Source organism: Pholis gunnellus (genome assembly GCF_910591455.1).
Source record: "Pholis gunnellus genome assembly, chromosome: 3".
Classification (NCBI taxonomy): Eukaryota; Metazoa; Chordata; class Actinopteri; order Perciformes; family Pholidae; genus Pholis; species Pholis gunnellus.
In genome coordinates, this window is record NC_136529.1 from 19140756 (window position 1) to 19164535 (window position 23780).

A 23780-nucleotide genomic window follows, 5' to 3' on the forward strand; every position below is an offset into this window, starting at 1 on the left:
CTTGACTTTGTGAGAAGCGAGGTTGGTATTGGAGTGTGATTTAAGGACGGGAAAAAGTGCATTATGCTTTTAGGAGTGGACGGAAAGGACGAGAGTCGGGAGAGTGAACTACAGACTACAGAGTGCAAGTGAAGTAAAGAAAGGAGGGGAACTATCAGACTAACACAAATGACCAAAGAAAGTTGTTTTCAGTTATTATGTATCCTTAATAACTGAAAACAGCATATGCAGGAAGGCAAATAGGAGGAAATGTACACATACACTCTCCTTCCTCCCTCATCCTTCAATCCCCTTCCCGTGTCTCTCTCTCTCCCTCGCTCCCTCCAGTATTCAGTAGACACTCTTTGGGACTTGACTCCCCTCCATCCCTCTCCCCCGTCTCTCCCTCCATCCGGCGGGGCCCCATCAGGCAGACGGGGGGACCTTATCTAGTCCCTGGCACTCGCCTCCTTTAGGCCTCTGAGAAAACCTTTTACATAGCCGAGTTAAATGGAAGGGCCCCTGCACGCCGTGCAGCGAGCATCGCGCGCTGCAATGCTTGACGGAAGAGACTGATTGGCAGACGAGTGGAGGATGCTCTATCTTTCTCTGCCGCAGTCGCCTTTTTCTATCGCCTTCTTTTTTTTCTTCTTCTCCACCCCTCACTAGCTCGCAGCTGACCTGCATGCGGATGAGGGAGTGAGAAAGAGAGGGACTGAGAGCGATAGATAAAGAGGCTATATGGACTGTGCATTAAACAGTCTATCCTGAGCCGGCGTCCATCTCCCTCCTTCTCTTCCTTCATTTTCCAATCTCGCACTCCATTCATCCAGGCCTCCTTTCATGCCCCCTTTTTCCTTTACCCCGGCCTATTTTTCCTTTTCCTATCACTCCCTCATACCTGTGGCAAATACCAGTTTGGGCTGAAATAAATGGCCACTTAAACGTTGAATTGTGTTTCGCATTTATGTATATGACCTGTGTCAATCACAATTTGAAACAGTAATCTGTCTCACTTTTCACACACATTATGATCCAAGCATGTGAAAGACAGCTCTACGTTCCGATATTGCATGCCAAAAGATTTAAAGGTGTTGGACGCCATTGTGCACAAGCAGACACTCATCCGCATGCAATCGCATTGATGTGTTGATGATCTCAGGCAGAGATTTAAGCCAAAGGCGAGAGCAGCGAGATTAGAAGGAGAATCCACTGGTAATTGCTGTGTGATCTTCCCCTGAATCAACATTTTACTTGGGCTCAGCAGCAGCCTCTTCCAACAGGCTAATAGAGAATGTGTGTGTGTGTGTGTGTGTGTGTGTGTGTGTGTGTGTGTGTGGTTGATTACCTGTATGAAAACACACACAAATACGCACTGGTGTCCAGTTTGCTTAAGGGCTGAATGACGATAACAGACTGTTGTGTTTGTCCAAAGGCTGTGGACGTTGTTAGAATCCACTACTGACACAAATGCGTGTGTGTGTTTTATTGTGACGGGTTTGTGTGTGTTTATTGTGACAGGTTTGCGTGTATGCTGTCACTTCAGAAGTAATTGTGATCGAGAGGCCAATCCACTGCACAACTTTGCATTTCCCCTCTTCCACACATATGCAGGTTCACACACTAAAAGACATCCCGAGACTCAAACCCCCCTCCCCCCCCAAACATACCAGTGCATCCTCAACTTCTCCTCACTCCCAATCCTTTCCACCCTATTTATTTGTGGATGCCTCCCTAATCTCTTCCCAGTGTACAGGTGGAGTATATCCATCTCCCTGTGGCAACGTATCCCGTGACTCTGTAAACAAGTCTGTTTATAATTCACCTCTTTTTAATCCCCCTCCCCCTAGTCGACTGCTGCCTCCGAAAGAGAAAAGGAAGAAATTAATCCGCCTTCGTCCAAGCGCGGAGCGTAAAAACCACCCCTCCCTCAAAATCCTGACATCAGCCCATCTCAATCCACACCTGCTGGAAGAGTGTGCATACAAGGATCATCTGAGCACGAGCATTCATATACAAACACAGATTTAGTCACACACCTGCATGTATGCAAGCTTACACACACCCGCAGCATGCATGCACTCGCACTAATCCCCGCCATGAGTCTTTTCCAACACCCCCAAAAACCTTGCTCCCCCCCCCCCCCCATTGAGGGTTATCACCCCTCCCTTTCTGTCTCTCCACATCGGGCTTTTGTCCCCATGGGTGGAAAACGACTGGGAAGAGCTCAGAGCATGTGTGCCAGTGATAGTGCTGCCACTTCTCCGGTGTCATGAGAGCTGAGCTGGGGCTGTTGCTCTGGGTCTGTTCTGTCAACAGACACAAACACATCAACACCCCCAACAGTTCCACTGGGTAAGCTGCCGTCCAAACACTACATTTACAACTCATGTCTCCTCATTTTACCCATATTACAACGTTGTATTGCCAAGACCAGAGACAATGTAGTTGTATCACTAACTTCTGGTGCAACATCCCTCCCATAACGATCCAACTGACCATGGATAAAAGATTAGAGTTGTTTGACTGTAAGTGTGCGTTTGTATGTTTGTTTGAGAGGAGACACGATTCAGGGAATGTCAATTGGTTCCCAAATTGTGAGATTCCTGAGAATCTCTCCAGAACACATGATTTACAAGCTTGTTTTCTAATGTTGGACTCATGGCACAGACAATATTTAATGATATGTGGCCATGTTTTACCAAACCAGGCGATGAGGGGAACATTTTATATTTGCAAAGCACTGATTTCAAGCAACCAATTTTCCCAGTTAAACATTTAGTTACCAATGCATTGGATTATATTAAAGGAATTCTATGATTTTTTTATAGTTTTTATGGATGAGAGCTGCATACCTATTGAGTTTGGAGTAGAGCATCCGTTACCTAAGGTATGAGGATATATATAAATCATTCAATATATAAATGTGTATTTTCCAATTTCATCTGTTTTAGGCATTTTTTTTATACTGAAGCTGCGATTCGTGCTGTTAAAACCAGATGTTATTTTAAATGAGTTTGGTTGTCGTTGTTTTTGAAAGATTTCTACACTTTCAATCACCCAATTCTCCGTTTACTACATTCCCTCCTCTAGCTAACGCTCTCTTGGCCTTGGATGGAAAAAAACGTAAAAGAGAAGAATCCGCATTGGCTGCTAACGTTGCTAAATGTTTATCCTCTAGTGGGAGGCACTACGTTAGCTACTGCCTGACCCCACCAAACCCACACCATAGAGGCGTGGTCTCATCAGTGAGGAGTTCACTTTACCTTTAAACCATCGTCTTGCTGGTGCCCTACTCTCTTGTGTCCTGCATAATCTCAGGCACTCATGGGTTTAAGCCCCTGTGGAGACTTTGCTCCAACACTGGATGTCCCTCAAGGCAAACAGACTTTCAAGTTTCAGCTCAGCTGTCCTCTGTTGAGTGTACCCACTGAGGCTAAAGGCTAAGACGCTAACATGTGGCTAACTTCTTACTCCAAACTCCCAGGGAGTCCGCCCTGTATTAACTCTTCTTCAGAAAGAAGTGAGACCTACTCTCTCTTTAATGTCTATAAATCCACGACTTGGTTTTTCAAAGGTATTTTTTTTTTTGTAATGTCTAATGCTTAGTAGATTAATAAACCACCGGAGCAGGGGCTCCGAGGTCTGGAACTGTCTTTTATTCCAAAGGTACACGATGATTGGATGAAGTGTGCTTCATCTCTTCGGAGCTGCAGTCAAGGTGTGCTATTTAAACCTAGACCACATTTCTGCAGTTGGGAGACTTAGCAGCAAGAGGAGTGAAATCCTGAGTCCTGTCCTGGAAAATCCAATATAACACAGCCAGAAAACACAGCTGGCAGGGATACAAATCTTATACCAAGCGATGTATGGAATTGTGAATTATCATGACAACCGAAACGAGACACAAATTTAGATGATATAAGAAATTTAAACTGTAGTTGGACACATTTATTTATTTCTTTTCTAATCTACTGGTTTCAGGTGGCTGAATTTCTCTTCAGGGATTCTAATAGGTGCTAATATGTCTGTCTCTGAACCAGTCAGAACATTTTTAGGCGGAAGTAAGAATGGCGATGTCATCTTCCTTAGCCAAAGCCACAAATATGGCAAAGTATAGAAGAGTTTTTCTAAGTCCTCTCACATAAGCAACTCTTGATTTTGCCGTATTTCTTCAGTCGACTGCAGCGGTTTCTGGGATGACTGAAACTGAAGTGAACTGGGCGGATACCACAGCGCTGATTGGGCCTCCTCCTTCATACCAGACTCATGACTTATACTTCTCTGTCGTCTCTTAAAAGAAGAGGAAATAAAAGGATTGAGGCGCAGATTATTACATTGTAGTGCATCGTAGCAGATAGGATTAAGGAAAAAGACGGCTACGACACTACTTGAGTCTTTTCCAACACTAGACATTCCGATCAGGAGAAGCATGTCTGCGGATCAGCGTGAAATAATGAGATATGAAAATGACTCGGGGGCACCGGAGGAGTAGAGGGGCCAGGGAATGTGGAGGAGGGTTTGTGTTTGATCCCATCTCTTTCCCTGCTCAGTCACTTCAATTATCTTCCTCTCCTATCACCTCATCTGTTGGGAATATAGGGAATAATTAAGTAAAAGCATGAGCGCTGTGGTTATTGGTTTAAAATGGTGATTACTGCGCAGTGAGTGTGTAAGAGAGAGAGAGAGAGAGAGAGAGAGAGAGAGAGAGAGAGAGAGAGAGCGATTCGCCTGGTGTTTGGGGGCATTTCAGACTACTGATACTCTTGATGTCTTCCTAGTCAGTGCAGCTCTGTACTTCCTGGTCGATGCAGGATAGTTAACCCCGTGACCACTGATTACTCTTGTAGAGGTGTGCGTTATGTGACCTCGCCCTCTGGCCACCTGCGCAGCGATTGCTTGTTCAAACGCCAGTCAAAGGTCACTATTTTAACAAACGTGACATTTGGCGTGGTGCTTTATGCATTTTTCTCATCACCGTTGGCTTGTTTGAGCTTGAATTGAAGCTCTTAAAGTGTGGTGATGTTAGCTACATAATACAAGTCATTACGTTCTAATTCACGGGACTTGATTTAAGCACTTAGACAATAGTGTTTATGTATGTTTTGTAATGATGTGATGTAATAAGTTGATAATGTTAAAGCCCTAATCAAAACCCACTTGATGTTTGAAATGTAAAGTGAAGTGCAACTTCTTCAGAGCTGTATAATACCACTGAATGGGTTTTCACCTTGGTCTCTTTGCCTCCAGAACCTTGACAACTACAAGCAGACGGCAGAGCAGTACAACGAGGCAGCAACTAAAGCGGAGGCCCACATCCGGTAAACACTGTGAATTCCTTTGCAACACCATTTTCTGTGGAATGAACCATTCAGTGTACTCATTACGTTGTTGCTGCTTACTGCCTCAGCGTGCCTTTACGAGCCTATCATAGGCTTAAGCAGTTGAATGATTGAATATGCCTGTAAATAACATATTAGTGCTAACCGTGCACATCTAAATTCAAGGCAGACATCGTATGACAAATTAGGGGAAAAAAAGCACAGCAAACCTCTGCACAGTGGAGGACAGAGAGAGACCGACCCTGACGAGCAGGTTGTCCACACAATTATCACTTCTCATCTCTCATGTAATACTATTGTAACGCAATTCTCATATTATTTTATCAGGGCTCACTAGACAAGTTAAAGACTTCTGACATCCGTCACTGCTCAGTTTTAATACTTGAGAAAATATACACTTATTGAGTCAAGTATTTCAAACAATGGGATAAACATATTTTTAAGTTTTCATCATGTGATTTTGTCATAACATGCATATTATAACAAAACAGTATATTCAGGTGATTATTTATTTATTTATAGTAGTTTCATCTATTTCCCCTGCTTCTGTTCGGTGGTCTCTGCAAGTATACCAATTATCTTCTCAGATAATAGAAGATAATAGATCGATTTTGACCCATATTAACATGTTTCTGAGAATGGCACTATAATAGCCTAATGGATAAAACAGAGCATTAACAACTGCTGCTTATGTTAGTTCTGTTAAGTCTACTGCTTTCTTTATCTGTTTTATGCTCTTTTTGTTTAATTAGACCCGGTCAAAGAGAGCTGAAATATACCAGAGTATCATTGTCTTGGTTGTTTCATTGTATTCTCTCTCGTGCTCAATTGTGTGAAGCCGATTCGCTGCTGTGGAATATGCGTTCTGTGTAGTAATGAGCGCAGTATTTACATGTATATACATTGTGGTGGCATGTTGGGTATCTCTCCCCACTCTCCAATGTGGTATTATGATATTACCATTAACATCCCCGCCTTTCTTCTTATTGTCTACAATGATGCATGTCAATATTCTCATGTGTCTTGTCGCCACCGGCAGCTTGGTCATCATGGCGGTAGATTATGGACGACTTGGCCTTTTTTAAATGGCCCCATCCTGCTGGTAGGGAAACAGAAACAAGAAGCAGGAGTGCTCCTCTTCAGAATTCACCTGCTGTCAAAAAGCGTGTCAGAGTCATTTCACAGTGAATCGCCGCCACACTGGCACTGCCTGAGCATGAGGGCCTTGCCAATTTACGCCCCTCTTTAGCAGCCATTCAGAGCAGAGGAGTCTCTGTGAATCCAATTTAGTCAGAACGCCATTCATTTTCCCTCCTGACAATGATTATTGCAAAAATGGCGAAAGATGGCTGATTAATTCAAATCTATCTTTTCTCACATGCTCATTCCTCACCTTTGAGTTCCCATTAACACATAAAGCCTTTGTTGTTGTTTTTTACCCCACCGCTAACTATTAAAACCTGAATTTCAGTTCAAAAACCTGTAAAAGTTGCACAGTTATTGTAGTTAGCTATTTCCCCTCTGCTGCCAGCAGCGTAATATGTATCCAAGTCTAATGATTCACCAGGAACATAAAAAACACGACAGGAAAGTCAACAATCTCCCCGCTCAACAGTAATAATTTCACATTGGGGTTGATTAGAAAGTTTTGCATTGATATTTTAATAGCAATATCTGAAAAGATACATTTCCATTGGATAATAATGAATGAGTCAATTTGTGGCTCCAGTCATTAAAGGGTGTGTTGATGTGATAGCAGCACAGAGGCCGAAATTCACTCTCAACAAACTCAATCGCAAACAAATTCACTTCGTCATTTCCTAACAAGGTGGCAAATGAAAGAAAGTCAGCAGTATAGTGTCACGTAGCAGTTGTGCAGCATTAGTTTGTTATTTGCATTATTAGGCGTTGTTAAGGCGCTGTACCTTGAAAAAGCAACATTCTGTTCCTCACTTAAGTCGCATGGCATCCCTCACTTTATTATTTAAGCTCTCATACAAAGGAAGTACACAAAACAAAGCTGTCCTAGAAGTAAATGTGTGAATGTTACTAGTACGTCAGTGTTGTACTGTAGCAGCACACAGTCTAGTGTGCTGTCCTGGAAGCAGCCAGAGGAAACAGTAGATGCTTGGTGCTTTTTGCTCGCGTTGCATTGTATGACGGGCGGCGACCTCATCCTGCCGTCTCCTTCCACCTGGTCCGTTGAATTTAACAGCATACAATTCAAGTCCCAAATTTTGTCCAAATGATTACATTAGCAAGGATTTTGCTATTGTCCATCGCTGCATGGAAGAGGTTAGAAGATCAATTCTGCACGAGTTTGCCAAAAGAAGCACATTTTGTCCTGCCACAATGTGTCGCTCACTATGTTTGCGCACACACAACACTTCTCTCCCCCTTTTTTCCCTTTTTCTATCTCTGCCACACACGCAGGCACACTTTGTATTCAAGCAGCCACGTGCTCGTCATGTTCTGTCAGCATTTGGGCAGCGTTTCATTGTGCCGTGGTCACGCTGTCATTTCACACTACACTGACCACTCCGTAATTATTCTATTTACCCACCGCTGGAGGGTGGGGGTGGGGGAGCTGTAGGGGGGAGAACACAGTCCAACAGACTATGTCTTTGTGTTCCTCTCTGTCTCCACCTATGAATCTCTCTCTTATCGTCTCATTTTCTTAATTATACAAGATTTTTTCGATCTCACTCACACTTGTTCTTCCTCTGCCCACGGTTGTGATTTTGTCTTTTATTTATTGTCCTCAGCATCTTTTTTCTTGGAACTTCTATCCTCTTCTGTCTTCATATTTTCTGTAGGTATGAGAATGAAGAGTGGTGATCTCAAAGGCAGGTGACTCGTGTGGTTCTTCTTCCTCTGTGTAGTTTGGTTGAATTAATGACAACTGCAGAATGATAGGTGCCTAAATAAGGAGTGAAAAAGTCAGGACTCCATAATCCTGTAATTATGAAGAGATCATTTAAGAGTGAATTGCTGAAAGAAAGAAATAGAATATGCATATTTTAAAGAACGAAATGGAATAGATTGTTTTGGAGATCAGACTCAGCCATAGCACATTATTCAGTGGAGGAGGAGGGGATTGGGGCTTTTCTGTATGCAGTGGTTATGGTCAGCAGATTCACCACGAGGAAAAGCAGAGGAAGACATGTATTCATTCATTTAATGTTTATTTGATAGGGACAAATATATAATATAGAGTTGCACAACAATTATTCAATGCAATGTATCACAGCATTTATAGCTGCTGCTAATTCACCGTTTCCCTAGAAGCGTCTTTCAGCTACAGCGCTTTTCAATAAGGGACACCACCGTCTCAAACTCCTTCTAGTCATTTCCAGTTGTTTGTTGCCAGTTGTGGTGGTCCCACTTTGGCCGCTAATTCCTAGCTGTGATTCCGAACCGCTTCCGAATAGTTTAAGTGCAAAAGTTGACGCTAAAAGCTGCCTCTCACACCTGAGGAGGGCACTCTGTTGATTGCAGGGTGGAAGGAAGCCTCTCGGGTTATTGCCTCCCTTTTCCTACCCTTGACAGGTCACACTGTCTAAAACATTATCCTCGAGTGGGGACACGCTGAGCGGTAAAATGTTATTTAGTGCTATTTTCTACTCCTTGCGCAACTGCATAGGGGCATTTTAGAAAGGTTTATCCGTTAGCCTTGCCTCGGGGTATCAGACTACCCAGGTTCCACAGAAATACCTCACCCAAGAGACCCACAACATTGCAGTTTAGCTTACCTTAGAATCTAAAAAATACATTAATCCTCTTAGAAAAAACTTGTTACCCTCAAAGTGTTAGCAAAGACAGAACCTAAGGGAACCTCAGGTGGATGTGTCTGTGAGGATTCACCGTGAAGGAACTGCTGACAGTTTGTGGTTAAAAGCCTTCTTTCATGTGGGTTTGTTATATCTACTTTATTGTGTGTGTGTGTGTGTGTGTGTGTGTGTGTGTGTGTGTGTGTGTGTGTGTGTGTGTGTGTGTGTGTGTGTGTGTGTGTGTGTGTGTGTGTGTGTGTGTGTGTGTGTGTGTGTGTGTGTGTGTGTGTGGCGTGTCCAATTAATGAAACAGACAGGTAGCGAACTGTAAGGATCTCTGTGGCCCACAAGGTAGAAGACTCCGAGTCATTACAAGAGACAAAACCTGTCTGCACTGTGTGGTGCAGCAAAGATTTACCATTAAGACAGAAGGCTGCAGTCACTTACACACTCACACTGCCTCTCTTTGACTGCCTCTGTACAGTATATATATATATATATAGAAACACCTACACACACAAACAATCCTGCAAAAGAACCACAGACAGCTCAGAGTTGGTCTGTGCAGTTACAGTAGATACATGTGAGAAGACAAGCAAGTGTAAATTCACGTGTTACATTTTTCACTGCTGCATCAATTAACAGATGTACATCCCGTCACAGTTCAGAGACAGGAAGCATGGGAATCACACTGTGGACATTGCGTTCATACCACCTTTTAAGATGCTAAATGCAACATTTTGAGCATTAAAATAGCAGAAACAACTATTTGTGACGTATCAATGGAATAATAGATACATATTGGCACAGAGGACAAGAATAACAGGACCTCTCATACATAGTAACACAAAGGGACAGCACAGGACGAGCGACATTTGAAATTCAGTAGAATAGCTAACACTCACTGAGCCGAGCAGTGTGACATGCAGCAGGTTGTACGTAATACAGTTTCCTCGATAAGAGCCAGAGTAACAGATTACTAATCTTTTTCGTTTTTGAAAAGCTACAGTGTTGTTGTTGTTGTTTTACAGGAAAGGTGAAGTTGTTATCAAAAGAAATGGGCTTTCCAAATAAAAGACAGAAAACCGGAGTTGAAACAGTTGATGATAAAAAAGGCTAGCGATGGAAGGTGGTGGCAGGGAAACGCTCCAGAGAGCGCGCCTCACCCCACATCGCCCGCAACTCGAGTGATTCGTCCAACCGCGAGGTCTGCTGATTGAAAAGCTATCAGCGGTGAGATGTAACACACGTGCACATGTGCCCCTTATCTTGTTACCGCGTGTCACCTGTTTTAATGGAACACTCTCCTTATCCCCTCCCATCGCTCCCTCCCTATACTCCCGCAAAGTGAGTTTGGTGGGGATCAATCAGCTAGGCTAACAGAGAGACAATTGTTCTCCTACGTTCCTACGTTCCTATCTCCCTTCAGCACTTCAGCTGTCAGCAGATACGGACAGAGTTCTGTCTGTCGTCAGTAGTTGTTTTTGATTGCTGTTCCCATTCAGAGACGTAGACTTAAGATTTCCCTTTGTGAGGTTTTTTTAGGGTGTTGTCAGATTATGAGCTTATGATTTAGTTTGTTGGATCCCTTAAGGTACGATAAGTGATTATTATGACGACCACAATAATGGTGGCTTCTGAGTTCCGTCAGTCCTCAGACGGACCTTTTAATGTTCTTTATGATCCATCTCATTGGATGTGATTGTGACGGTAAGAGTTCTGCCAGTTGAAATGTGATGTTGTGGATCTTATCCTTGTGGTAGCGTCATAAAAGCTTTACAAAGCCTCTCACAATACCCGATGCATGCTCTGTTATTCTTCTTGATCTCACCCCGGCAGTGACATGAAATCCAAAAGTACAATGCCATGGCTGCTGCTTTAAAAGGACCCAAATCCTTGTCATCATGCATTAATAACTGTTCACACCACACACTAAGACAAAGAGAGAATAATAAAACGCTACGCCAGTACGATTTCTCCTTTTTCTTCTTATTGCTTTATTCCCCAATGTCACGCTTTGCAGCAACTCACAACTTGAGCTCTCTTCATGAAAACCACACACAGCCAAGGTGAGACGAAAAGAAATAATGAAATACAATTTGAACCTAATCTTTCTGCCCCGACTCGCGCACGTATTTATGCAAAACGTCACAGGCGGAAAGAAAATGACAGCGTTGTGTTTTGCTTCCTCTCCCTGCAAAAGTTGGCTATCAAACTAGCTGGGGCGGCTAATGTTTTTTTCCAATAAGAGCTCACCTTTAATTTCAGTCAAACGAAGCAGTTGGTGGAGATTAGCAGAGGCAATTTTCTGCTTCAGATTCCATTATTAAAACACTCCTGGTATCAGAAAGTTTCTCTTGTTGAATTGAGAATAGTTTTTTCTTTCCTATTTGAGCTTGAGTTAATACCTTTGGGCTATTGTTGCCGTTATCTCCTCCTCTTAGCGAGTGATTCAGAATGCCGACCAGCTGTCACAGTGCAGCCAAACATCAGCCGGTCGTAGAATTTTAATCATGTGATTGAAACTCTTGGCGACGGATTTTAAAGTGACCAACACAACAACTCCCTTCTCCTTTTTTTTTTTAGTGCAACAATACAAATTAACAATACAAGAGCAGCTGACCGTGGCAAATCCTCTCTTTTCAAACTCGTATTCATCATAATAATGAAGTATTTGAATGATACCAACACACCTCAGAAGTGTCCAGCTTGCTTTAATATGATTGAAACTCTTGTGGCTCTTATTAACATCAGCTAGTGAATTATACAGACCACGATAACGCCTTGTCAGGTGTCCCAGCTACATGATCTGTTGGCCAAACGTTACGCAATGTGCACCAATATTCAACTGTCATCCTGGGCACAGAGGGGCGGGGCAACGGTAAAACGCAGACTGTGATGGTTGCCATGGGTTCCTGTTTGTCTACGCTTGTGAGCTGCAACGGTTATTTATCATTTAATAAGTCGCTGTCACGTCTCTCTCTCTCTCTCTCTCTCAGGTTGCATTCACTTCTCTATTCATGAATATTCTCTCTGCCAGTGATTTATTTAATCCTGTCGCTCTACCCTTCACTGCACACACACACACAACACACACACACTCAGACTACACAATACACAATACACATACCAATGCGGAGGAATTTCTCCCCCCAGTCCTCCGTGTGTACAGTTAATCTCACACACGTGCAGCACATTTACGAAGCACAGTTCAAACACACGCACACATATTTATTGTGTGCGTTTGTCAGTGAAGGCAGAGACTACTGAGCTCATTCGTATGTGCATGATTCTGTAATTGCTTTGAGGGATAGCATGAGGGCAGTGTGTGTGTGTTTTTATATGTGTGTGTGCGCATGATTGCGTATGTGAATGTCAGGTGGTCAGCTGCCCAAAATAAATAGGCATGTCCCATCATGTTAAAGGAAGCCACGCCTCTCCTCGTCAGACTGAACTCTAATTCTCACTCTTTCCCTCTTTTTCAGTCTTGTCTAGTGTTACACGTAGCGTGCACACAGCGGGAGAGGACCTCTGTTCTATTCTAGTTGAGGTGAAGTTCTTTATTGACAGCAGTTGACAAAACAATCTCAACTTAACAAAAGTTGTCACGAATGAGAATTCATTTAGGTGTTCTATAATTCCATGAAAGTTGGGCAAAAGCAAAAAACGATCATGTGTGATTTACTATATGATCTACTTAATGGACTCACCGTGTTCTATACAATTCTATTTTCTTCAGTTATATGTTTTTTTCTATTCTATCCTGTTGTGCTATTATATTCTGGTCTATTCTGTTATGTTATCTTCTATTTTGTTATGTTCCATATACTCTATTCTGTTCTACTGTGTTCTGTTCTGTTCTGATCCGTTCTGTTCTGTTGTATTCTATTTTGTACTATTCTGTTGCTAGTGGACTGAGTGCGCATATGAGAGGTTGTACAAGATGCAGTACTGTGAATGATAAGGTGTCTTTGTCTGTGTGTGTGTGTGTGTGCTCGTGTGTGTACATATCCATATCCCAATCCTTCCCGTTACGAGTTCTGTCACAACAGCAGGTAAATTACTCCAAGCAACAGAGCACTCAAGGATTACCCTCATGTAGGATTAGCATTCACTACCTGTGTGTGTCTGTGTGCGTGTGTGTACTTGTTTGTGCGTGTACTTGATTGTGTGCCTTTGTCTACACCCACATGTACTGTATGTGTTAGTCAGATAAAAAGAAAAGAGAAAGTTTGACTTTGACTCGTAAGCTGCTTTGTCGATGCATAATTCATCTTTCTCCACAGGCTGCACCTTGAAGCCTTTGGAACTGTCTTAGCTTCTCCAACTGTGACTAAAACAAACCGTAAACACTCTCAAGTATTTTTATTTTATTTTGCTCCTCATGAGATTTAATGACATCACACAGACGGTGCTGCTCATACTGTGGTGGAGTAGGTGACGTTAAGTCACACGGACCTATTTTCTGTTTGCACAAACCTGACGTTTTCAAATTTAAATTTGGCAATTACAGTAAAAATGACTTATTTGGTATTGGTACCCCATCTTTATCTTTTCATCTTAGACTGAAACTGTAGGTTTATACTGTACTGCACCTTAGCTAATGTTATCTTAGCATAGTGCTTGACATATGTTACAGCTTTACAGTGCTTTGACTCAACATTAAGGGATAGTTCTATTTATTTAATTTTACCACCTATAGATCTTAGTTTCATGGCTGTTTATAATCTGTCTGATCATGTGACTTTTACGCTCCTCCACGTCTGATCTCAGCTCGAAGTTTGTCAGCAAAATGTCATCGTAACAATCATAATTGAGAATTAAAGTCAAAGCTATGACCATGAGACCCAGGGTTGGTAAAGAAGCAGCTTCATATATGCTCCATCTATCTAATGTGATGAGCTTCAAAGCGAACACAATTCAGAACAGATTTATAGAGAATGAAGGATCATGCTGTTTTATTTGATTAAAAGGGTATAATGTGTCACTCTTACTTCCAAAAAAAGTCTTATAGCATTAATCTGAAATGATGTGTCAAAAGGAAGATGGAACATATGCACAACGGGATAATTGTCGCCAGGAGGTTTGAGCGCACACAGTGAATGAAGACGTTGTCGGTGTTCTCGTCCCACTGACTCTCCTCTCTGTTTCCCACGTAGCCCTCGGCAGACTGCGTCTGTGTGCGGTGAGCTGCAGGCCCGGGTGCTCCAGTGCTACAGAGACAATCCGCAGCAGACCCTGCGCTGCTCCGGCCTGGCCAGACAGTACATGACCTGTGTCCAGCAATGCAAGAAGGTGGGCGAGGGCTACACACTGTATGTGGGTGTGGGGGAGCGTTGGTGTACTAGACTGCTGTATATGTGTGTGTGTGTGTGTGTATGTGTTTGAGAGAGACGGGTAACTCCACACATCTCTACTTTCAATCAATGTCCCACTCCTATTGTTTAGTTATTACCATAATCACTCCTTGCTCATTCCCTTTGAGTATCACACTTGGCCAGAGTACTTGGAGTAGCTCCTTTTCCCTTTCAGATCATATTTGTTTAATTTGTTTCCCTTTTTAAAATAAAATAAAAGAGGAGATCAGGTAATTAGTGAGACCTGGAAGGAGCTTGGCAGTGACACTGATGGTGGAACAACAAAGGTGAAGCGACCAGTAATCCTTTCAGTCCTGATACGGAATCAGTTCATTTCTGAGAACTGTAATCTGCACGTTGGGTTACTTCCACACTTCAGATAGGACGCTAAATCAATGACACATGCTTATTGAGCGGATTTATAAGTCACCAGGCGTGCACCGTGTTTTTGGAACTTTGTGATAGGAAGATTACACCGTTATTAGTCTATTCAAAATCAGTTTGGGCATTCAGCTCTTTGAAATGCATTTCTGCTGACACTTTCGCAAATAATGTTCAGACACTACGCTTATCTACAAAGTGCTTATTTTACCCAATTTCTCCATTAAAAAAACCCAGTAATGACTGGATGCAATTTGCACATTATTATCACGACAAAATGCACTGATACTGCTCCAAAGTAGATAAAAGGCACAAGAACAACAATTGGTGAATTTGGCAGTGTTAAACGGTCGATAAAAGCGAGGCAAAGGCTCACAATAAAAGCAATCAGTCTTTTTTTAAACTGGTTCAAAAGATCCATTTACTAGTGGGATGGTGCTCTTTGAGGGAAAATCTGTGTGTTTGTACGTGGGTCAGTCTTCTGTGAGCATGTGTTGTATAAATTCAGATTGTAAGTGTCAGAGTAAAGTGCAGAGTAAAGGCAAGCTGTTTTTCTTTTGAGGCACTTGTTTAATACAGATTCAATCAGGCATATCCTTGACAGAGTGAGTGTGAAGAGGAGAAAAAAGGGAGAGAGAAAACACAGAAGAGACAGAAAGCGAGAGTAAAAGGTCAAACGAATGAGAAAGAAAAGCTTCAGTCTGTATCGAACGCATCAACGCTGCACTCAAGGTCTGTGAGGGAAAGTGTTGTGGCCTGAAAGCCAGAGCGGGCTCAGACCTTACACTCTGAATAGCGATGAAAAGTCCACAACTTCTACTCTAGTGGCAGAAGGTGGATCTGACTGACGTTGATACATGAGGTCTAGTCCTTTCCAGGCAGTGGTTTAGAAGCCAAACATTACAGTGCTCTACGGAACACTTATTGTTTTAGATCTCTGTTGGTGCTAAAGTGTTGAATGACGGAACTGTATTCTCACTTTTGTTCACCTGAAAGCCAGACAATTCTAAGAGTTGGCACCTTTTTTTTAAAATTCCCCGCAGTTGCTGTCTCACTTTGAAAAGAAGAATCTCGATCCAAAACATTTTATCGCTGACATCTTCTCCGTCTAACCTTTCTTTTTTGGGGGATAATCTAACAGAGATGAAATCTCGCTCCTCTGAAGACGGTTGGATTTTCAGGTTGACCTTTAAGACTTCAGACGATTGCTCCATCCCATGCTCAAACTTCAACATATAAATGTTTCAAGATTCAAGATATAGATGTGTAAACTTACACTGAAGTGTCCAATTGAACTGCACATCCAATACACATCCTATATTATACCCTTTACATCTGTCACACATCTGGAGTATTATCTGCTATTCCGTGGGTCTTTCATGCTGCTGTCATTGTTGATCCATCTCTTTAGCACCAGTTCCCATCCCCCTTTCGCCCCCCCCCCCCCCCTTCCTAAATGAACGCCTATTTCTCTGCTCTTCACGGCACACTTTGTCACATTAGCCAGCGCATTAGCTCCAGATGCTATAGCCACGGAGCTCTGGAGGGTCCTCGGTAGGTTTGGCACTATCCCAACCCGACACTCAGACCTTGGCTTGGCTTCTTCTCTTTGCCGTCCCGGTATCCGAGAAGAGGAGAGACGATGTCCTGCTTTAATCCAGGTTCTCGCGAAAGTCACTGGATCCGATTTGTCCAAAGGGGGTCCACTTAGGTCCACAAACAGACGTGAAGACGGGCTCGCGTCACGCAAACCTGCTGCATCTCTGCCTGGCTGTGATCTTTTCTCCCACTCACTATTCATATCTGTGAATAAGTGTTTTGCAGTTTTAAATAATAAAAAGCGCTGGGCATTAGTAAGCTTTTTTTAAAGACATTTTAAGTGACAACTGCAAGTGACAAATAATTGTCTTAATGGTTTTTATAAATTGCTATTGAGGCTTTTGGGGGGCTCTGAAGTGTTACGTGTTGATCTGGTCCGGAGGTTTTCAAACGTTGAGAAATGGGTGAGTTGAAGGGGGGGGGGGGGGGGGGGAGATGTGAGGAAAAGACATTGTGGGAGGCGAAGGGGATAGACGCATGCCGGTGTTCTGAAAACAAAGGGAAGATAATTGTGGTACTTTGACACACAGAGGTTGACACACAGCTCGTTTAAGCAAATTGAATTGGAATCATCACAATCTATATATGTATTACACAGATTAAAAAATGGATTTTTAAGACTTCTGTCGATAAAACAGGTTCCGTTTTAGAGCTTACGCCTTTCTTAGTTTTCAATGGAAGTAATTAGCACTGCCGGGTTAATGGTGAATACTGAAACAGCACTTCGGAGTGATACCCAAATGGCTGAGATTAGGTCAAATAGAGAGGTAGTAGAGCTGCCACTGGAGGCTCCCCCTTATTCAGCCTTAATGAAAAGAAATGAGTGGGCGGTCCTAAGACCCCTCCGGACACACCGGCAGCTGTCCAGTCTGCCTGTCTATAAATGGATGTGACAGAGCCAGCAGCTTGGCAGTGCAGAGCACTTGGACGAGAGTTTTACAAGGTGAAGTTTCAGTATGGCTGCAGGTAGTAAAGGGTCAACAGGGAGCAATAAGCACTGCAGATTTAGTAATGAGAGACGCGCACTGGATCATATTTCATTATGAAATGTGATATTCTATAGACCCTGGAGGAAACATTTTGTTAAGGGCGAGACTGTGAGTAATGGAAGTTTTGCCTTTGCCTGAATGAGGTGCCTGTGTGTTCGTTCAGAAAAGGGGAACAGAAGGTTTTTAGGTAATTACATTCACCTGCCATGAGCTCATCAAGTACTGCGAGTGACGATGTGAAAGATTACAAGGCAAAATGTCACGTTTTGGAAACTGTTGATTTGTCGCATTCAGAAAGTCTTTGAAAAAACATCTGATTGTGTCATCAGAAAGCCAACAATTCAACAACCAAATGTCCGAACATGATGTCAGATGTTGTAATGTTATCTTATTATCCACTTATCTGCTGCGCTGAAGGACGACAATAAGACACCAACATATAGGCATTTTATTTAAACTAACAAGCCAAATAAACTGGCTTTTTATGGGTAGATAAAATAGCTAGTGAGTTAGAAAAGACACACAATGTAATTGGATGCAGTCAGCGTTGTGCCACAATAACATGACTGCTCAACAGACAGCAAAGCTTCTAGCCGGCTGAAACCTCGCGACAGCTTAAAAGCTCTGTTCTTTTGTTCTCTGTTTGTGCTTTTAAGGATTTTTCTGAAGCAGATGCATTCTTCCCTGTGATTAAAAGGAAGAATGCTGTAATTTTCTCCCCAAAATTAATCGTTTTAGTTCTCTTCCTCTCTTTTGTGTCTTTCTGCACATGAATGAACACCTATCTAATACCGTCCGTCTGCCTGAAACCTACCATTTCCCACGTAGGCATCTGGTATTCTCTGTATCATGGAGTCATGTAAGTAAAGTTTGTGTTCATGACTCACAGCAGCAGCAGGTCCATTCCGTCCTGGCTTGGATCAGTTCTGTCTGTCGCCCAGCTAACACTGACCTGTATCATTTCCCGAGAGTTTATTCATATGGGCTCTACTGTATATATCTACTGTGTGTATATATAGTATACTGTTCAGCCCGTCTGTTTGTCAATCAACCTGCGTATGGAGCCCGTGGGCTGCTTCTCTGTCTCTGTCTTGATCTGAACATCACGAGAGTATCTATCTTACTATTTCTGTCTCCCGCTTGAAGTCCACCCAACTCACTATCTACAGTGGCACAGCCTTCCTTATATGTCACTCAAAAGTTCTTTTATGTTTTATGATTCATGCATGCACACACACATACACACATACTGCCCTCTGCCATCCATTAAAGATGGCTGCTTCAGGATATGGCCTGGCGCCCCCCCTACACACACACACACACACACACCCCTGTCCCTCTCCTGTCTCTGGTTGGGCCATTGTCATGCATATGTCACCTTAAGAGTGTGTGTGTGTGTCCGTGTGTGTGTTGAGGATGCAGGGTAAATGTCAGCTCACCAAGGCCCTGCGTCCCATGAAGCTTTGTGGGTTTTGTCTCTTTTTTGGTTATCTTATATTTTGTCAGTATATGGTCATTGTGATAGGACAGTGTGTGTGTGTGTTAGCGGGCTTGCATTAATGCGTTTGCGTGAGTGTAAGCCCATGAGAGACGCCGTGAGTTCACCCTTTACCTCTCATCATCTTTCCTCTCTTTCAACCTCCTCAGCGAAACAAAACACACCCGTCCTCAAAGTCACGTTCAAGAACAAACCGACACTTACTGTAAGTGTCAGCCCCCCCCCCCCCCCCCCCCCCAATACTCAAACGGCTCCAGTGCCAACCATTTGCAGAATGCTAGCGCTGTGCCATTTAATACCATTAGCAGCGGCCAGCAGCATTGTCGCAACGCTTGCTAATGTATCCCACACACTTGACCCACTTGAACGCGTCGGCCTCCTGAACGCGGTGTCCGTTATCAGCGTGTGCTGGCCTCTGAGATGTTTGGTGAAGTGCCGCTCTAGTTCTGCCTTGATTACTGAGGCAGAAGCAGAGCGTTGCTGAAGCTAAAGAGTAAGTGGAACAGATTATTTTTGTACTTATATATATATATATATGGGGATATTTTGTAAAGGTAATCAGCGATCTGTTTATTCTCAGTTGTTGCTTTTAAATAGTACATTTTGAAAAAGGTAGAAAATATACTCGGAGGATGTTGATGGTCCTGGCGGGGGGCTGATAATATGCAAATGACATTACACAGAAGTCACGGTTGGGTTCATACCCGAGTTTAGGAGTCGCATTTCGGTGAAAATCCGATACATGAGGATGAACAAAGCAAATTATGCATTAGTTTATTTTATTTTCATTTATTTTGAACAGACGGTAGTGCAAGTGTCAAAGACCAAATCCTCTTGCTGGGGACTGAGGTAGAGTTTTGCTGACTGGCAACTTTGGTAAACTATTTCCATTATAGAACATTTCAAGCCCATATGTGTTACACTGTACGGACACTTTCCCAGATCACACCTCTATTGTGTGACACTAATCAGTGGGTGGGAGGAGCTTGGTTCTCTATCGGTGTGCAAGTTTGTGTTGTTGCACTTTTTAAAACTTGCGTTTTACACGGCCAGGACATTTTGGTGTTTCCTTTTTCATGGAGCTGTTGGAAGACTTGGGCTGGATTTAAGAATTTGGTTAAGACTCCATTCATCAATATGTTGATTGACAGAAAATCTCCTTTCTGGGCTCAACTTGGGCTCTGGGAACTTGTGTTGGGTATTTTCTTTTAACAATTTTTCCCACAATGTTTATGCAAAATGATTAATAGAAGAAATAAACAATGACTTAATTAATCAATTGTGTAAATAATTGTTTGCTGTAACCCCAGTATACAGCTATCATGGGCAACAATACTCATCTTGAGTTCCTCAGAGCTTTAGTGACAAAGGACAAAAATTAAGTTACGTTTAAGTGCTACTCTCTAAATGTCACCTCCATCAGTTGTGCCGTTTGTGTGTTGCATCTGTGTGTGTGTGTCAGGATCTGTGCATCTTCTGTGTCTACGTAAACTCGAGCTATCTCCCGTTCTTCAAAACATTTAAGTTGACATTTTCCACACCAGCCACTTCAAACTACAAACTGACTCGACAACGTTTTCTTAAGGAGCCGTCCATTTCTAAATGTAGTGCCAGCAGCATCTTAAGCACCTCTCAGACAACATTCAGTCCAGGGAAATGGTTAAACCTTCCTGAATGTCTTCAGTAATGGCAGACTATATCTCTGTCTTCCTGCCACAGCAAATCACAGCAACAACAAAAAAATCAAGACGTCTCCATTCAAACCTGTTTGGTGTGTCCAGGTGGAGAAATTGATTGAAAGGAAGAGGAATTTTGCCATTTCCAGCTAAAAAGAGGGGAGGAAAAAAAAAATGAGGGATGCGTTTTTGTTTGCCGGGATGACGAATAGAAGGTGCCTGTCAATGGGGGAATGGATGAAGACCGATGAAAGAGAGGAAAAGTAGGGGAGGTAGAGGCTTAAGGGTGCCTGTCAGTGAAGAAGGGTTAATAGAAAACTGTAAAGGAGAGATACAGTAGGAATGAGGAGACGATGGGAGGAATGTAGAGAGCACGAGTAAAGAGGAGAGGAGAGGTTTATGTCAGCGGAGGGGATGAGGGGATGACAGAAAGTATGGAAGGAAGAAGAAAGAGGAGAGGATGATCTGTCAATCACCACTGTGGGATAGAAAGGAGAGACTGAGACAAAAAAAAAAGATAAATAAAGTTTATGTATGGCTATCTGTAGTTGCAGGTGGTGAGCCCCACTGTGAGCCTTGGCCGGCCTGCCAACTCTGATCTGATAACAGAGCCACTCTATTCAGCAGTAATCTGGTCCTGCACACACACACACACACACACACACACACAAACACTGTTCTGTATATGGTAATATCCCTTTTATTAATATCCGCATTATAAAATACAAGCATACACTGATTATAGCTTTTGTGTGATTGCTACTTGCTGTACGTCTGTACCAATACTAACACGATGTACTGTGTGTATTTTTGCTCTCCATAAATAAACTACCGTATTACTATTGAGATTACCTACCTCTTAGTTTTATGCCTCCACAGTTTATGATAGCGGCGGCCAGAGGCATTATGTTTTATGTTTAGTGAATGTAGTATCTTAGGAATGCCTGGAGGAAGTTTCTTTAAATCTGCCTCAAACATCCCATGAGACTTAAAGGATGAACTAATTAGGGCTCCGGGAGTAGCGATCAATGGAATAGGACATTGGAATATATCAAAAATCCTACAAATGTTTTGCATTTTATCCAACACTTCCGACTTCTTGCTGTCAAGGGCTGTAACTTATGACTCATTTTCTGTTGATCAATCTATTGACTATTTTACAGATTAGTCGAGTCATCTAAACCAATCATTTTCTTCCAAAAAAAATCTAATTAACCATTTCATCAAGTTCATTTAAGTGTATTTTATTTGACAAAATGTAGACTGTCCTTGTATAATGCAACACACAACGAAATACGCAAACCCCTGAAATCTTAAATACAGATATCGTAATCAAAATATATATATTTGTTGATTTAAAATCTGGATGTTGATGCGTTTACAGCTTCAACGTCATTGATTAGGCCGACTAATTGCAGAAGCCTTATTACTGACCAAAACGCCTGAAAAAAAGCAAAACCGGAAGAACATCTGCAAAAACCTCAGCGGCCTGCTCCGCTCCTTCTCCCGCATGCACGGAGAACTTCTCAGCCATCAGACAGAGCTACAGCCAGTGACATCTGACTCACTCTATGTATTCCCAACACAAAAACCTTGCTTTCCACCTGCAGAGACGACATCGCCACTCTTGTTCATGAAACACTCCTAAACTTGAGAAAGAGCCTCTCCGGAGCCGGCTGAGCGCCCCTGCACAATAACCGTGTGATGCATCGTACGGACTGTGTTGATATTCTGTGGTGAATCAGAGCTCAACTACAAATCAAAAGTCGGGAGACGGGGGTCATCTCTGTCTTTCCTGATTACACCGCGAAGACAACTCCCGCCCCGAGGCAGCCTTCGGTGACATCCGGCGGCAGCTCTGTGAGATACCAGGGATACAATTTGACCTGCTTTTCCCTTCGAGTTACGCATAACGGCGCGGAGAGGGAGTTTCAATCACAAGAAGATGCCGGGACATTCATTCAAATACCTAGCAAGTGATACGATGTTGAGGTGGATTTGTTAATTTGTGCCTCATTGCCTGAAAGAAAGAAACTAAATATTTTATTTACGTAATTTATGTGCACTCGTTTTATTTCAGTTCGTCGCGCTAGTTTCTCTCGACACCTTTTTGTTTCACTGAGGGCGGAGCTCTGCACACAACCATAACTGTAATTGTTGTGCTGATTTGCTGCTACATTTCTTGATTCAAGCTGTATTTCTCTTCGGCAAAAAAGCTCTTATCTTAGTTGTGAAATATTGGATTGACTTTGCAGATGTCTGCGTCCTGCTGCTCATATCAGTTTGCCTTTCACGAAGTAACAGTCCGCTCTGCTGGAAGAACGGTGTGACCATACCATTCCTGAATCACTCAAACAACACTTTCTATATTGGATACTTTAAAATCGATGTTTCCATATCGAAGCAAATCACACAGCATACGGGCAGATAACGATATATCAGCAATAAACTAATATGGGCCGTCAGGCAAATCTGTCCCTCCCCATATTACCATATTTGGGTTTCCAGAGGACTGCAACCATCAAGCCAATCTCTGTCCCCTGACTGGCTCACTTTGTTTTGCTTTAGTTAGTTTGAACATTGATTAGTATGATTACATCTTTATCATGCAGAAGGTATGGCTTGTTTTTCTTTTGATTACATCGTTATTATTCATGTTTCCACTTTTGCACTCTGATTGTCTTTGTTAAACTGCCATTTGTTTCTCTTTCCATGCACTATATTTATTAATAGAAATATTAAACAGGAAAAAAGGATTAACACGGTGACTTCATAAAACACATTTTTGGCCATAACTCAAGAATTGTTTTGCTAATTATAACAATTTCACACACATGATAAAATGATGAAGTGATGACATTTTGGACCGGCATTGATGTAAAGTGCAACTTGACATGTTGGTGAAGGTTTATTTTTATTTTTTCATTTTCATTTTCATTTCATTCCTTTGTAGGGCTTTGGTAACACATTTAAAAAGAAACATTGACATATGTGTTGTGATATATACCCGTACATATCGCCCTCACAAGCGCACTCACACATATTTATATCTCTTTACGTCTCTCTCTCTCTCTCTCTTTCCCTCCTTTCATCCCACCTCTCCTTCACATCCATAATCTCCATGGCGACTGCCCTGTAAATGCACAGGGCACATAAAGATTAGCTCTCTCATGCCCCCCCCCCCCCCCC

General features: G+C 42.5%; 1 protein-coding gene across 1 annotated transcript in view; it reads left to right on the plus strand.

Annotated features, from left to right (window-relative positions):
- chchd6b (coiled-coil-helix-coiled-coil-helix domain containing 6b) overlaps positions 1 to 23780 on the plus strand; it is a 46933-nt gene that overhangs the window by 18342 nt on the left and 4811 nt on the right. Inside the window, exons 6-7 of the mRNA XM_079157045.1 lie at positions 5230 to 5300; positions 14251 to 14386. Coding sequence (XP_079013171.1) covers positions 5230 to 5300; positions 14251 to 14386 — 207 coding nt within the window. The remainder of the gene's footprint in view (positions 1 to 5229; positions 5301 to 14250; positions 14387 to 23780) is intronic.